The 18,086-nt window shown below is 39.2% G+C and overlaps 2 protein-coding genes across 4 annotated transcripts in view; one reads left to right on the forward strand and one right to left on the reverse strand.

The window, feature by feature from the left end:
* Positions 1-9,871, forward strand: part of tjap1 (tight junction associated protein 1 (peripheral)) — a 121,768-nt gene extending 111,897 nt beyond the window's left edge. For all 3 annotated transcript variants that reach the window (XM_079634635.1, XM_079634636.1, XM_079634637.1), the window contains one exon: positions 6,385-9,871. In XM_079634635.1, coding sequence (XP_079490761.1) covers positions 6,385-7,818 — 1,434 coding nt within the window. In that variant the 3' untranslated portion in view covers positions 7,819-9,871. The remainder of the gene's footprint in view (positions 1-6,384) is intronic.
* dlk2 (delta-like 2 homolog) overlaps positions 1-18,086 on the reverse strand; it is a 528,840-nt gene that overhangs the window by 191,865 nt on the left and 318,889 nt on the right. The window lies entirely within an intron of this gene.

Raw genomic sequence — 18,086 nt, forward strand, 5'->3', positions numbered from 1 at the left:
ATGTGTTTTACACTCCGCAGTGACACTCGTGGATGGTGAGAGAGAGTGACTTTTTTTGTTATGGACATGGACCTCTGATTTTACGGACTGGGATCAGAGAGGAATAGTCAGAGAGAGAGAGAGATAAAGAGAAAGAGACCAAGAGAATAGAGAGAGGGAGAGGATATAAAAAAGCCATGTCTACGTGATGTGCTTTATTGCAGCGTTTAGCATGAAGAGTGTGTGTGTGTGTGTTAGGGCCGTCGTGCTGCGAGACACGGATGGTCTTTGGATACGGATGGTCTCGCTGGCAGAGCCGTATTGACAAGGTGCCAGACTCCAGACACATCCGTCTGTTTGGCCTTTGTGTCTGTCCGTGGGGGAAAGTAGGGCAGATTTCAGGCTGATGGACAGCTCTGTGTGTACAAGAACAGAGAGGTATGATAAGACAGCTTGACCTCATGGGCATATGGGTATTGAACACATCAGGACATTATCACCTGCGGCCTGCTCTCTACATTAAACGCATCCATCTCTCGGTCTGTCCTTGTTGATCTGTATTGCAAACTGCATTAAGTCTGTGGCCGGTTGCATAAACTGCTTGGTCTAGACTTACAAGTTAGTCATCACATTTTTTTCCTCTAAACTGGTCATATCTATCTTTTCTTTCTTTAAAGCTGCAGTCCGTCGTTTTTCCTCTTTGTCGCCATCTCTGTTCGAAATCTGCAATTGCAGTTATTCGCGGAATTATTAACTGTGCGTGGGTAGTAAATCGGCATGAAACAGCGCGGATGAACACAATGTATTGAGGAGAACATGTCGCTGCCGCGTCGCTGTGGATACTGTAGCCTACTGTCATCAGCAATCTCAGAGTATACTTTTTGAAAGTGTCAACATTAGAATTTTCATCGGAAAATGTCATCTGAACAAGTAAGTAACATTCACTTTTGTTCTGACCAAATTCGGGGGGTGGGGGGAAGCATTGCAGTAGGCTATATCATGCTGATTAAATCTAACGATTGCTTATATCACGTCAAAACGTGAAAAATATATTTTTTCTGTAGCCACTCTGAAGTCCGAAGTCTTTGGGTTTTACAACTGGTGAATCTCCAGTTGTCACTGGTGATTGTCGCTTTAAACTTTCGGGATCTGCCATACCAAGTGCTAAACTAAATCTTCACCTCCATCATCCACACACGCTATATAGCCGACTAGCCGGGACTCCTTCTCTATGTGTACAGAAGTGACGTAATGACGCAAAGACATGCTCGAAATTCCCGCGGAAATCCACCAGTACCACTGGAATTAAAATCATTATTACAAGCTTACCGTTTTGAATCGAGGTAAGGCAAGCAGATCGTTTTGAACACTGGCTGGTTACGTTTTTTTTCAAAAATGTCTTTTTTGATATTTTTAAACCCAAAAAAGTGCCGGACTGCAGCTTTAAGTCATAAAAAGGTAGATTTGTCTAATTTTAATCAAAAAGTCAAGCCACCTTTATTTATTTATATAACGCTTTTTACAATACAGATTGTTTCAAATCAGCTTTACAGAGATAACAGGAAAATAATGCCACAGAGTTTGTTTCTGCTGTACAGCAGATCTAGAAGAAAATGGCGTCACAGTCAGTGAAGTAAGTTCAGTGATGGTTCATTTTTGTTGTAAAAAAGGTATTAATTTAGTTCATTAATATATATATATATATATATATATATATATATATATATATATATATATATATATATATATATATATATATAGCTGCTCTCAGGAGAACGGTGATAAGTATAGCTGATTAGCCCTGATAAGACCGTTTTATGTTTATTCAACATAGGGTGTCCGCGGGGTCTTAAAAAGTCTTAAAAGTTGATAAATCCATTTTGGGAAAATGAAGCCCCTTAAAAGGTTTCAAAAAGTCTTAAGGCCATTGCACACTGAGTCCGAATTTCGCATCCGAAACTTTCGCACGTTAAAAAATAAATACGACCTCACGTTATGTCAATCACGCTTGCACACTGCCTCCGAAACTTTCGTCCGTCATAAAAAAAATCGAAACGGGTTTGATTTTCTGCGTTTTTCGCATCCGTAACAAGCAGTTTGAATGGTGCTTCGACAATTCAGAGCCACCGAATCACGAATACGAAAAAAACGCATACGAAAATTTCGGACTCAGTGTGCAATGGCCTTTAATCCCGATTTTATGAGGTATTAAATTTTGTTCAAGCTTTGTCCAAAGAGTTTGACTCCAAAAAGTATGCATGAATATATTTATTTTCCTCCCCATTACTAATAAAAAACAACGGCAGAGTCGGTCAGTGAGATCAGATCGCCGCATACAGGTGATGTCACGTATTGTGCGAAACGCGCGATGTTAAATAAAAAAACAAAAATTATTAGGTGATGTGTCGTCGTCCTCTACATGGTAGACACAACTGTTTATTAAGTTAAAGGTTTGTTGCTGATTAGAACTTAAAGTGGCGATGAGGTCTTAAAATACTTTGAGAAGGTCTTCAAAAAGTCTTAAAAAGGTATTGAAATTAACTTCAGGATTCCTGCATATACCCTATGTACTTTTTGTAAAGCAATTAATTAAGTCACACTTTTTATTTGTCTTTTCTGAACTAGTTTAAGTATTCAAACAGAAGCCTTTAGATTTAAACTTTTATGAAGAGCATGAGAATCTCTTTTTAATTTACATTTGTCCAAACTTTTAGGTTAAGGTGGCATTCAATTCAGTTGCCATGTTGTGTGAGTGTGGGTCATCCTTCTTGCCAAAGGATCTGTCTTCATCCTTTTTTAATTTATTGAATTAACATCAGTGACTCAAATGTGATCTCTCTATGAGAACTATAGCGATGCAGTGAATTCACTGGGACCCATGGTATTTTTAGAGGATACTTGATTCGCTGTCCAGATGATCCTCTTGCCCTGCTCTCATGAACTCTGTCATTCATTACTCTGCAAGCAGAGACCGCAGACTATTCCATTGGTTATTTTTAGACTCAATTGAGCCTACGCCATTACCTGTTTTTATTCTGGTACTTCTAACATAAAGCCACTGTTTTAAAGCATCCACTTGTAAAGCCGCATTTGTAAAATTCTCCAAATGAATGTCAAACTGATCTGCACTGCATTGCATCAAACGGGCCACTTGTGTATTCTCTCACAGCTTTAGAAGTGCTCTGAGAGCCATTATGCTTCGGTCCAGTGCTGGCAGACTGAGAGTTATTATAGAAGCTCTCATGTAGCAATTCTCTATCTTTAGATAAAGATGGAAATTATGCACGGTAATTTGCATACAGTCTTTAAGTGTAGGTCACTGCAAAAATGTGAAGAATTGTGGCTTCTCTTTGTTAGGATAACTTAGGAAGATGACAACTAGCATGCCACTAGCTGAAAATGATGTGAGCAGACCTAAATGAAATGTATAATTATGGTTATGAAAATCTCAAGTCGTATATAAATTTGTATGTTTAGTGTAGAGATGCACCGATATGAAAATTTTGGCCAATATGATAACCGATAATTCTTTATATTTTAAAGCCGATAACCGATATATTGACCGATTAATCTAAATCCAAAGCAAACAATTATAACTTTCTCATTATAATTTTATGTAGCCTATATGACAGACTTGCGCTGCACATTTTCCTTTTTTGAAGTTATTTCAATCATATTTCAAGCAATTCAAAACCATCATGACGTCTGAAGTCTCTCAGCTGAAGGAAATAATCCATTATTTATCGGCTTTAATATATCGGCCAAATTTTCTTATCGGGCCGATAAGGATAACATTATAAATGATCATATATCGGCCGATACCGTATATAGTTGTATATAGTCTCATGTAGTCAGACTTTTGTCTTACGGGATAAAGTCCAGTCCATACTGAAGATTTTTCTGGCTAAGATTGACCGGTCTGTAAACATGCCTGAGTTTGTCTTGATTTTCTGTGGGTGAACAAAGTTGTTTTGCGTTTAGTGGATTGTAGCACTTTGTGTAACATCTGACTTTCCCACACGAGCATGTGACGCTTCAGTGGTCATGGCATACACATGCACTCTGCCCCCTGGGACAATTGATTTAAGGAGTGTCATGTAGATTTCTAAGCTGGAAGGCCATGAAGGGGTCATGCTTGGAAGTGGGGTCTGGACAGATCAATTCTCCCATGCCCTCACACCCAGTGGAAGTAAGGGCTTTTGGGGGTATTTGCCGCCTCACAGGATCGTTACAACATAAAGCTGATCAGGGCTGTGTGATCACTGATTTTCCCTGCCTTTTTTCCCCCACAAATCGATGACCTAGCCTGGCTCTGTTAAATCGTGCCACACTACAGAATGAAATAAAGGCCTCATCACCTGCCTTTTTTCTTTTAGTCTCTCTCTCTCTTTCTCTGTCTGTCTTCCCTCTTCGGTAATAATCTAATTTGAGGTGAGCTTTTTACTCTTTATTCTTCTTTTTCGCATCAGGGCGAGGGCATTTTTTAAAATGGAAAAATGCTATGTTCTCCTGTTCTTGATCATGACTGAGATAACCTTTGGTGTAGTATGGTAGATAGGCCTCATTGAACTTCTTATTTCCATCCAAGCGTTCATTGAGTACATGTTAGTGAAACTGCACATTTTAAGATTACTTGCAGGTGAGAATTCATCTACAAAATGTGCTATAAAAACTACGTAGATCTCAGAGCAACAAATGTGGTCTCTAAAAAGTTATTGGACTAGACGAGATAAAAGGCATTGTTCTCCCAAGAAAGAAGATTCTCATCCTTCTGTTATTTCAAACCTATCCCAAACTTACTTTCTTGAAACACAGACAAAAAGTTGTATGGACTATTTGTACTTTATTGTCCTTTTTGGATCTTGACTTTCCCTCATCACTGCTGCTTCTATTGTATGGGGAAAACAGTGTAAACATTCCTACATTTATACTTTTATGTTTTACGTAAGAAATATGCAGTCATTTTTTAAGGACTTTGGTTGATCCTTAAAAATCACAAGAAACTGAATTGACCATGTTCATCTATTCAAAATGAGGCCATTTGAATGCCTGTTCATAGTAAGTCAAGTCACCTTTATTTAAATAACGCTTTTTACAATACAGATTGTTTCAAAGCAGCTTTACAGTGATAACAGGAAAATAATGCAACAAAGTTTGTTTCTGCTGTACAGCAGATCTAGAAGAAAATAGCATCATAGTCCAGCTTAAAGGAGAACTCCAGGCAATTTTTAAGTTAATCTTGACCGTTATACCTTTGAGTACTGTCTATAGAAAAAAAAAAACGAACTGGATTGGTGCTTGCAACACGGAGCTGCTACCGCTAATGCCCAGAGATCCCACTCAGCTCAAACGGCAGTTATGGGGGCATATTCAAAGAGTGTTTTTGTGCCTCTTAACAGACACAAAATGCAACTAAAATGTCTCTCCAACATGAACAGGGTCCTTACATGACAACAAGATGCATTTAGCAACTTAGCCATTGTTTAAATTCACCTAAATAGTGTTTTAGACGGCTAGCTGTAGTCTCGCGCTGAAGTCCCGTGGGAACTCCCGTTGTAGCCAGAAAAGGTACTGTTGACTGAAGAGTTTGAGGCTAGTTATTCGTCTGTATACTCGGTGGATCGAATAAATAAGGACGAACATCAAACTCAAAAGCCTCTTCCATGTGTTCAAAATCTTCTATATTCTCCATAGTTACGTTACGAACCATTTCTTCTTCATTTGTGAGCAACTCCGATCATCACTCTTCACACACACGACGCTCCTCCCACCTGCACACTTCTATTTACGGGACTTCAGCATTTTAATTGCATTTTGTGTCTGTTAAGAGGCACAAAAACACTCTTTATGAATATGTCTCCATAACTGCCGTTTTAGCTGAGTGGGAGCTCCGGGCATTAGCGGTAGCAGCTCCGTGTTGCAAGCACCAATCCGGTTGGTTTTTTTTCTTTCTATAGACAGTACTCACAAAGGTATAACGATCAAGATTAACTTAAAAATTGCCCAGAGTTCTCCTTTAAGTAAGTTCAGTGATGGTTCATTTCTGTTGTAAAAAAGTTCTTGAATTAGTTCATTTATATATATATATATAGCCGATCTGGAGCAAACAGTGATGTCATCGTCCAGCTCATTTCAGTTCTCATAATGGTGTCGATGCAGGCAGATCAATAATATTGTTGAATATCGTTTGTCTATAAAGAAATACGTTAAGTTAAATTAAATTAAGTTAAATACGCTAAAAATACGTTACTATAAAGTTTTTTTTTTTTTTTTTTCAGGATCAGTTTCAATCTTTTTATGTATAATATATATTGTGTAAAACTGGTTGAAAACAATACTGCTGGAAAATGATCCCTTGTCACGCTTGTTTGTCTGTGTGTTTATTATTTCTATAATGTTTTGCAGCTGCCATATGAGCTACAGGACATGGTGAACAAGCACATGAAGAGCAGTTTGCCTAACAAGACTCAGGGCTCACAGGGAGCTCAAGCCCAGGATCCTGACACTCTGAGCCTGACTCCCGCAGACGTAGTGCCCACTTCGGTGATCGCTCGAGTTCTTGAGAAGCCCGAGCCCCTGGTGCTCAACTCAGCCCAGTCAAGCAGCAGTGCAGGTCGGCCAGTGGCCGAGGATGTGTTCGTGCACGTGGACATGACAGGACCACAAGATCATGGTGGAGGGCATGAGAATGGTGGTCCTGTTCATGCAAGGCCTCCTGCGGGTGCTGGTCCTGATCAACAGCATGTAAACGGCATGTGTCGAAGCCAGGGTTGCCTAGATGGTCCGACTGGAGAAGATGGGGCCGCCCCCTCTTTTGAGAAGTTGAATCCATACCCAGCTCCTCCACCACCAAATCCGCTCTACCCTGGTCGCAAAGTTATTGAGTTCACTTCAGATGACAAAGTCAAGATCCCCAAGAACAGCCCACTTCCCAACTGCACCTATGCTACACGTCAGGCCATTTCTCTGAGTCTTGTTCAGAACGAAGACGAGGCAGATCGCCAGCGCACCGTTCCCAATAGCCCTGCTGTATCTGAAGGGGGTTGGCGGTCGGGGACCTCCTCATCTTCCGGCGGAGGACTTGCTTCTCACCAGCGCACACCTCCGCAGATGGATGCTACGGACACCCTTTCCAGTCATTCGAGTCCCTTTAGTAGCCCCCCTCAGCCGCCTAGTGCTTTTGCCAGCTCTGGTAGTTCTGAGGAGGATCTATTGGCAAACTGGCAGCGCATGTTTGTAGAAAAAATGGCACCATCTACAGACGGCACCCTTGTCAACCGTACATCCTTCAGCAGTGAGACGGTGAAAGATCTCCAAAGAAGTCACAATGGAAAATCAGGAGACGGTGCTCTGAGAGGTGCTTACTCTGACGGCGAAGAGGGTTCCTCGGCCCAGAGCTGGACCGCAAGTAGAGAGTCCAGTTTGGATACTGACACCAGCAGCATGGCGGACCTGCGGGCAAAGAAGACACAATATGGAGGTGACTTTTCCCAGGAAGAGGGTGAACACCTACTGATGGCCCTTGATCCACTTGACAATGATGGTGCCAGTGGAGACACCATGGTCACCATTGAGAGCAGTCCAGTTTCTGCTGAGCATCAAGAGTTTGCTGAAGATGCGGGATCAGCAGGGAGTTCAGCTGAGGAACGAGATATCCTTCCCCAGGACTTACCTGTCATTGGCTCAAAGGTCGTAGCCGCCCTTGAGGATTTTACAGACAAGCCGCCTCGGACTGGCTCCGCACGACCTCTGAAGAGTCCCAAGAGGATGGGGGTTCATCACTTGCACCGTAAAGACAGCCTTACCAGAGCGCAAGAGCATGGAAACTTGCTGGACTGAGACTTCCAGGCTTATTTTTCTTTTTTTGTTTTGCTTTTTTTTTACCTTGAGTGCTCTTTGTCTTACTAGCAATCACTAGTCATAGCAGCACACGACGAGTGGAAGGGATCGAATCAACTTTGCTGTAGTTATCCCAGATCATGCTGCTGCTGAGGCATCATTGTAACTCTTTCTGTCCTCTCTTTGAGGCATGGATCTCTCTTATCTGTTGAACCTATGGGATTGATGGATCAGTGGTAAAGTACCGACTGCAACTTCAATTACTCCGGCTAGTGAGTGGACAGTGCTTCAGGGATCGTACAAGAATGTCATAGTTTGATTTAAGGTGATTTTCACCAGTCCAAGACTTGCTTCTGCTTGATGTGACATGATTGAGTCGGCAACAGCAGGACATAGCCATACAATCACACTTTTGTAAGAGAAAGAGTCCTTCAGAGGCGACGGGATTGAGCAGCATTAGGATTGAACCCTGTGGCACTGTGCAGACATGGATGTTTTGACATTTACTTTTGCCCTCGGGTGAGAGTTTTCTAGCCAGATAAGGATATCTATCCAGTATCCCAGTACAATCCCTTTGTTGTGGGAGATGGGATAGTACCAAATGGCCACAGATACCACTGTGTCAGGCATTCTGCTGGTTGAAGCAGATTAAATGTAATCTATGGGACTCTCTTGTCAATTTTCAGTGCCTAACCCTTGCTCTGACAGAGGGGGCTCTTCATCACCCTTTAAAAGAACATCTCGTTCCTTTAGTCTGCTTTTAGCCCCCATAAACTGAGAGGATCCTTCACCTCAATTTTTCAGTTACCTCTCGTCATTGATCTACCACTGTATTTCAACATCCAACCTAAGGACAGTTTTTGTACTTTAATAAACAACATGACTTATGAGAGGGTTTTGATGTATTCGGTATGTGTTTCAATGATGGATATACTTCCTGATTTTCATTCTGACCTGTTTTGTTTGACTAATGGTATTTAAAACGGATTATGATTTTAAGTAAATATTTAGACTTAGTTTTTTTTTTGTTGGTGTATTTATTTGTCTTTTGCTGGTCTAAAGTGTCCGATTACTCCCCTCAAATCAGTTAAGCACTTGCAGAAGTGTACAAGAAGTGCACAGGTTAATAAAATCCTGTCGTAAAATTAAATGAGAAGGTATACAATCTCTTACATTATTACACTTTAGTTATTTCACACTGCATGGAAATGCAAACCAAACAGTGCTGTATCTGGCATTTTAATGATTTAATCTGGAAAATATTTCATCTTTTTTCAAAGGCCAGTATTTATGAGTCAAATATTTTGCAAGTAAGGCTGAAACATTTGGATGTCAATGGTTTGCCATGTCCTACAATTCAGAGGTGTATAAATGCGTCCCCTCGCTGCTGATGGCACAAATTGCCATTCAGAGGGCATATTAATATTAATATAAAAAAATAAACTATGCATATAGTACTGTTTAAAAACACCACACAAACCTGAACCATTAGCAAAGCATTCTGTCTGTAATGATGACATTACTGACTTTGAAATGCCGAATGTTGCATATAATAGACTGAAAAAAAAAAACAGATTTCAGCCAGAAGCATGCCTTCGTTTGTTAGAACGGCACTGACACAAACACATTGCTTTGTTTTTTAAACCCTAATTTCAAGGAAAGCCATGTTTTAATCTTAATGAATGTAATCATCTTTATGTAGCATCCATTTTATTTGCTTATTATTCGTTAAATAATTATACTGCTGTATTTTAAGGGGAATGTACATCCCACCATCATTTAGTGTGTTTTTCTGTTTTTTTGTGTGTGTAAATCCGAATTCTCTTGATTATGGATGATCAGTCTGTCCAGCAGATACTTTCTACAAGTTATTATTTTTCTGTTCTGTGTGTTCCAGTCTTAAATTTCAGTCATTTCATTTCAAGCCTCGTTCAAATAGCATTTTAACATTTATCAGCTGTTCTCAAAGAGTTTCAGATGCGAGCACTACAAGCATCCTCATTCTTTTGTTTTGATGAATATATTTTAGAGACGATTAAAACTCTGTGTTGCCTTTTTAAGTGCTGCTTGCTTTGTGTTCTTTTTATTTAGGTTTAAGTTTATAGTCTTTTGACTGGTCAATATCCCACCCTGGGTCTCAAGTACTGTACATCATGCAGTGTTGTACTTCTAAAAATCAGTGTATTTTTAAGTAATTGGACACAGAGTACCTCCCCCCCCCCTGACTGACTTGAGACATTACCCCACTGGTGATATGCAACAGTGTTCTTCATGTGTAAGAGTATGTTGAGCACTTATGATTTTTAGGTTTGTCTTTTATTTATGTACATATCAGCCAGTCAGAAAGTACAGCATGTATTACATTTTTTAACAGTATTACTGGAAAGATGTCAGACTTTTGTAGAATCATTGCTGTATATATTCACGGTCACCGTGATTTTGACATGTTCCTGGAACAACATATTTAGTCTTAATACTACTCTTAAGGAGTAGTTCACTTCAGAATTAAAATTTCCTGATAATTTACTCACCCCCACGTCATTCAAGATGTTTATGTCTTTCTTCAGTCGATAAGAAATTTGAAGTGTTATATTCCAGGATGTTTCTCCATATAGTGGACTTCAATGGGGTCCAACGGGTTGAAGGTCCAAATTGCAGTTTCAGTGCAGCTTCAAATGCTCTACACCAGGGGTCACCAAACTCGGTCCTGGAGGGCCGCTGTCCTGCAGAGTTTAGCTCCAGCCAGGTCCAACACACCTGCCTGAAAGTCCAACACACCTACCTGAAAGTCCAACACACCTGCATGAAAGTCCAACACACCTGCCTGAAAGTCCAACACACCTGCCTGAAAGTTTCTAGTATGCCTAGTGAGACCTTGAGCTGTTTCTGGTGTGTTTAATTGGGGTTTACTCTGCAGGACAGTGGCCCTCCAGGACCGAGTTTGGTGACCCCTGCTCTACACGATCCCAGCTGAGGAATAAGGGTCTTGTCTTATAGCTATGGTGCACCACACATTACGTAATCACATTGAAAGGTCATGCATGATGTCGGCGGAAGTACCAAGCTAGTGTTTACAAAGCGAACGTGCAAAGAATAACTCAAACGCCCTTTACAAAAAAAATTAAAGGTAAAACAACGATGTATAGACGATTTTGAAGTTGGAAGAGAAAATTTGTTTTTCGCCCTAACCTACATTTTCCGCCTGACCTATCCAACGTTATTATGTAATATGTGAAGTCATGGATGTGCAAAATGTGCATTTGTGGTTAAAAAGTATACATTTTATTTTATTTTAGAAAATGACAGCTGGTTTTGCTAGATAAGACCCTTATTCCTCGACTGGGATTGTGTCGAGCCTTTGAAGCTGCATTAAATTTTGGACCTTCAACCCGTTGATAACCATTGAAGTCCAGTATATGGAGAAAAATCCTGTAATGTTTTCCTCAAAAACCTTAATTTCTTTTCGACTGAAGAAAGAAAGATGTGAATATCTTGGATGACGTGGGGGTGAGTAAATTATCAGGAAATTTTCATTCTGAAGTGAACCCTTTAACCCTAACCCTAAACCTATCCCTATCCCTACACTCTAACCCTACCCCTAACTCTGAGGGAAATGATAGGAGATTTAATAAGATTGTAAGCCTAAACTTGACATGAACTGTAAACTTGTCCCTCAAATCTGATTGGTTGATTGTAATGTTGATAGAGGAACATGTTGCACTTGGTGAAATCATGTTCACCATATATTCACCTCATAGTTGGTCTGCCACAGCACTCCTGGCCTTCAATAATTCAGCTACACGGTCCTCAGTGAAGGGCTCCCAGGTCCACACTTACTCTTCTTGTCTTACTTGGTCTCTTCGTATGTAGTTATCAATCTAGCGTCGCAATATATGGGAGTACCACTAATAACCCATGATTAATTGAAGTGTAACTACCCACCATGCTGAATAATTAATATTTTATCCTGTTCTAAAATAGTTCTGTGATGCTTTAAAGAGACAGAGCACAGTCTGTCAGGTTCTTGTATGTGGAAACGGACGCCCTTAAATAATTCAGTCTCATCAGATGTTACACTGCCGGCCCCGGGTTGTGCAAATAAATACAAAAAAAAAAAGTGACAATGGTTAAGGATGCGTCTAGTCTAATACAGAGTGTATAAATAGGCCTTTCTCTTCTGCTCTCATGCAACTTTAATAACTCAAATTTAATTGCACGCATTCGTGATATTTAATACCTCGGGCATGCTGTGCGCAAGTCATGCGAAATCTTTATTGAGAAATCTAGAGAATTAACAAAAACAAGTCAAGGTTATCTTCCAACCAACACATTTGATTCACGTTATCTTCTCTTTAACCTTCAAGACGGAGCGGAACTCACCTTTTCCTTTGATCGGATATATGAACGTTTTTATTCATCAGTAGACCAACTTTCATGTAACCATCAACCAGATTTAAAATGTCAAAGCTGACTCTACTATTAATCAATAACAAAGGCTTATTTTAAAGTAGAAATTGACCCTGTTTATTGTAATGCACATTCCTGGTTTTACTGTCTTGGTAATCTTTCATCAAAATGTAATAACTCGCTTCCCCTTCACAATGACTTTCCTTCATTTACCGATGTTAACCAATAGTCATTGGCCATTTCTAAGGCCTGGTTTAAGCATTGATTCAACAAGCTCTCATTAAGCGTCCATTCTGGTGGAACGACTATTCTCCATCCAATCAATTCCTAATAGATGAACTCAAGTTCTGCCCTACATTTTCACTCAAAAATGTTTAACATTACGAAAGCAAGTTCTTAGTTGTGCTTCGAGTCCTTGCGTAATTTAACACTTGACTCGGAAATCAGGATTCTGTTTTGTTTTCTTTGCTGTTTGTACTTTACTTTTATTCTTGTGTTGGACGTTAAGGTCTGTGAGACTCCACATCTCACTGTCCTGATGCTTTAACATGGTGGAGAAATGTCCCATGAGTGTGAGGGGATATTGTAAGGGTGCAAAAAAACAGTTTCATGTTAATGGTGTTGACTCCCACAATCTCAGATGTGTGTGTGATTTTTACCGTCTGTCTTCTGAACTCTTCAGGCAGATTTCTGGTGCATACGCTCCACATACCTTGTCTGCCGGTCTTATGTGTGTGTAACTGTAGCAACATGGTGCTTTTTCCCTTTTGCCATGCAGTTCCTTCATGCCTGAGTTTATTTTGAGTTTTACTTGATATCATGTAAAGCTTCCATGGTTGTGTAGATGTACCATGCGCTGATTGTTTCCCCCCCCCTAAAAAAAAAAAATGCTTATGACTGGACTGATTTTATTTTCGGAATTTGTAAACTGATGTATATTTTAAAACAAATAAAACTATTTTAAACAATGGGTTTGGACTGTGCACACTTTGGCACTGCTGTGGTTCACGGATGTGTGTTTTTGGTGTGTGTGTGTGTGACGTCACTCTCGGCTGAGCTGATGTAGGACTGCCCACTGCTGGCCATGAGGGTCCAGTGCGGATTAAAGCACATGGCAACAGTGTGCTAACAAACCTTCAGTGGAATTGTCAAACAATTACAAGCACTAATGAGGGTCAGTAAAGCATATCCACAGAGCTGACAAGAATTATCTGGTGTTTTGTCTGACAGATTCCAGCATGACTGCATAAATTAACACCTTGAGACTTTAAAAAGCAGCATCGTTTAAAAAAAAAAAAGTTAATTTAAGACATTTAAATTAATAATTTGACACAATGCACTTATAATTTTTTTTTACATTGTATACATTTAAAAACAATATCTGCATATTCACTGCATATTCCTATAATTTATTTAAGAATTTTCAGTAACACTTCATTTTTTTCGTCCCTTTTGAACATTCTGTTGACTAGAAGTAACTTTTTACAACTACATGTCAACTAACTCATCAGAGTATTAGTAGATTGTCTGATTAAAGTCCACATGATATCAAAATTGACCATATTTACTTTGTTTGCCTAAATTGATTGTTTTGTGGTGAACAATTAATCCATGCAAGTCAATCCACGCAAAAAAAAAATGTGGGCTTCGTAATCTAAAAAAATGCCCCTCCCCTCTGCATTGGAGGGCCTTCCCTGATGATGTAGGTTTGACGGTTTTGGTGTCTGCTTAACATCCGTAACCACGCCCCTCCAACTGACAGTAGACAGGCTGAATGAAACGCCTACTTTTCTAGATCCAATCATGTGCTAGTTGGAAAAAAAAGCCACGCCCACTATTTTTCCTCATTTAGTATTCCGTTTCTCTCGGAAATACGTCACAACACTGAGATAAAGTCGGTTGCAACTTCCGGTTCACGCGGACTGTAAAGCAGGGCAATGCAGTTTCGGGAATTTCTTCGCTGTATTCTCGCCTTTTGCTCGCAGGTTTCTCTATAGAGCTCCCCCTACAGCTCCGGAATAGATATTTGACAACACTGTCGAAAAACTCGTTGGCGACTCAGATACCAGAGGCTAGTAGATCAACGACATCAAAGCAGACGGGACATTCTTTACAACGTCGTCTTCATTCGTGAGGGAGCGCAATAATGACATGATTTTAGCAGGGGTTTTTTTGCCGTAAAGCAATTCGTTACATCGCGAGACCTGAGATCACGCGATACTTCCTGACGCCGCGTCCGCCGGCTCAAAGTTGCAAGGGTGGTTTTTCCGCTCACAGGCGATAGGGGGGTCCGAGACGATCACCATTCAACCCGAAAAAAGTAATATAACCATTCCAATGACTCCGAAGCTGTTCAGTTAAGGTAAAAAACCTGCATAGTTCACCTTTAATATCTGCTAACTCTTTTTTTTTTTTTATGATGGTCCTCCCAACAGACACGCTACTGACTATGAGTAACTTTGCAAGTACATGACAACTTATTCTAACCCTAACCCTACCACTAATACTCTACTAACACAATGAGAGTCAGTAGACATGCAGGTGCAACATTACTTATAGTCAACAGAATGTGTTAAAGAGACCATCAAAACCATCAAAATACAGAACCTGAATTTTCATCCACTTGTGGATAAAACCACATAAGTAATGTCTGGACGGACCTTGCTTCCTTAAGCCCTTGTCGGTCACATTAGTTAAAATGGTTATTTTGCCAAAATTCCTTTATCTTTTTCAACATATACATATATTTTTTTTACTACATAAAAAAATGCTGTGTTTCAGCACATGTTTGGGTCAAATATGGACAAACCATAGGTTCAACCTTAGGTTAAATTTTTTTATTGAAAATGTATTTTAAACCAATGATTGGGTTTCTCCATATTTGGGTGCATTTATACATTCCCACTCAACGACTAATGAAAGATATCCTCCTCCTCAGCATCCACTGGCGTATCAATGTGACCGTCAGAAGGACTCGAGATAATTACAGACATTTTTGTCCACTGTCTCAGATCTCATTTCAGTTTCATCCAGTTTCTCATATAGTTTAGACTAATGAGTATTTCATCATGCAGAATCCTTTAGCATACTCCTGTCAGTGAAGAGGATTCATTACTGCATTACCCGCTGGAAAATTGGCCTTCCATTTGTCTCCGTTCTTTAGCAGCTCGGTAGATTGATCGGAGGCCGTTCATTAATTATAGACAATGATCTCCGTCCTTATTATTTGGCTTTCCTGGCAGCTGCTGTATGAGAGCGGAGATAGACACGACTATACGGTGTCCGTTTCCGCATTCGATCCCTGGCCGGAAATAGAGAGCTGCTCAGTCAAAGTCATGAAGGGAACAGATATCATACTTCGTGAAAACGCATCTTACAAAGCCACGTTTTTCTATCCCGGTGGGGACTTTAACCTGAACACGGACTCGTGTCACTGTGGGGCCCTTGAGGTCCCCATGAGGAAAGTTTATAAATCATGCAGAATGAATTTTTTTTATCATTTTTTTATGTTAAAATACAAAACCATTATCTCTATAGAGAGTCCCCACAAAGAAACCGTGTGTGTGTGTAATTTTTTTACCATATTATTAGTTTAATGTACTGTTTAATACTATGTATTGTTACTATGCACACACACACACACACACACACAAACTGTGTATATATACAGTATATGTGTATATAGGCTATATATATATGTGTGTATATACAGTATATGTATATATATATATATATATATATGTGTGTGTGTGTATATATGTGTATATATATGTGTGTATATATAAGTGTGTGTGTATATATATGTGTGTGTGTGTATATATATATATGTGTGTATATATATATGTGTGTGTATATATGTGTGTATGTATATTTCGATGTATATATGTGTGTGTGTATATATATATATGTGTATATACGTGTATATATATGTGTGTATATATGTGTGTATGTAGGCCTATATATCTATGTATATATGTGTGTGTGTGTGTGTATATGCGTGTATGTATATATCTGTGTATATATACATACAATCTCAAAAATGTGTAATATCGTGCAAAAGTTAATTTATTTCAGTAATTCAACTTAAAAGGTGAAACTAATATATTATATAGACTCATTACATTCAAAGTGAGATATTTCAAGCCTTTATTTGTTATAATTTTGATGATTATGGCTTACAGCTTATGAAAACCCTTTCACAATATTATAATTTTGAATTTGGGGTTTTCATAAGCTGTAAGCCATAATCATCAACATTATAACAAATAAAGGCTTGAAATGTCTCACTTTGAATGTAATGAGTCTATATAATATATTAGTTTCACCTTTTAAGTTGAATTACTGAAATAAATGAACTTTTGCACGATATTACATTTTTTCGAGTTTCACCTGTAGCCTATATATACATATACATACACATACACATACACACACACACACACACACACACACACACACACACGTATATCACACAAATACACACAGTGTTGTTAGATGATATGCTCTGGCCAGACTCTTGTCTTTATCATAAAAGAAAAGCTGCTGTGTAAATGAGTCTTGTCTGCACAAAGCTTTTGAACTGCACATTACGCTGGACCCCTGTGCTGTGGATTCAATTATTGGCTCAACACAAACGCTTTTAATACCCTCGTGCTACAACTGCATCTGAAATGCTCGAAAACTGCTGGATTTCCTGAGAAAAACAGCTCTCGGAAAACATCAGGCTTTTAACATATCCCGCCGCTGTGCAGAAGAGAAAGTGCAGGTTAAAAATGCATGAAGCACGAGGATCTGCGAAGATTAAATGTGGATCACAGTTGTTCTAAATGCTATAAACAACATAATCATATTTGCACAGGAGCCGCTGTAACCGTGCCGAAGCTCTGACTGAGATGTGACCGTAATGGTAATGTCTGCTCTCTTTCACTGCGATACGACACTTTTATGCTGGGATGTGTTCGAGTAGGAGTGTCGTATTCACGCTGCACGACTGCCTGCATCCAAATGAAGGAGACTGTGAAAAGATGGTGACATCAAACAGCATTAGAGGACATCAGACACCACACACACACACACACACACCCGTGTAATGGAAACTGACAGGTGTTCACTGGAGAGACGGGATCATACAACGTGTGCCAGCAATATATGACAAATAATGTACAGTCATTGAACAATGGCAAGTCACTTTTTACGTGGCTAGTCAACAAAAAAATAAATAGATGAATTTATTTGAGTTTAAATTATTTAATAATTTCACTTTAAATGGCTTTCACAATAAAAAACAATCGCCACCGGATGAGCGGACTCATATTACAGGATGGCCATGGATTATGGCGAATATAGGAAGTTATGGTTACAGAAGGACAAGCTTTAAAGACACGCATACTGTGATTTCTGAGGTTGTTCATTTATTCCATAGCCTATGCTTTTGTTTCCATCAGCCTACATTATTTCAACTTATTTTTCAAATAATCACGTTTAACAGCTGAATATGTGGTGAAAATCTACATTACCCATGATAGTGTTGGATAAGTTACTCTAAAAAAATAAAAAAATAAACCGTATAATGCATAAATTATTCTTAAAGTCCCCCTGTGGTGAAAATGAAGCTTTTAATGTTGTTTAAATGTCTGTGGTGTTTTTAATATATGCTTTCAGACAAACCATTTGCAAATTTATAAGTCGACAGCATTACTGAGTATTTTCTCCTTAAAACTGCCGTGAACCAACTACACGTCACAAACTAGGCCTATCTCTACGAGGCCTATCTCTTTACCATACAAAACTGTACATTTAAGCTATTTTAAGGCATGAAAAAAAAATTCAAGGAAAAAACATTTAAATGTCATTTTGGTGAT

This window comes from Phoxinus phoxinus (genome assembly GCF_949152265.1).
Source record: "Phoxinus phoxinus genome assembly, chromosome: 14".
Taxonomy (NCBI): Eukaryota; Metazoa; Chordata; class Actinopteri; order Cypriniformes; family Leuciscidae; genus Phoxinus; species Phoxinus phoxinus.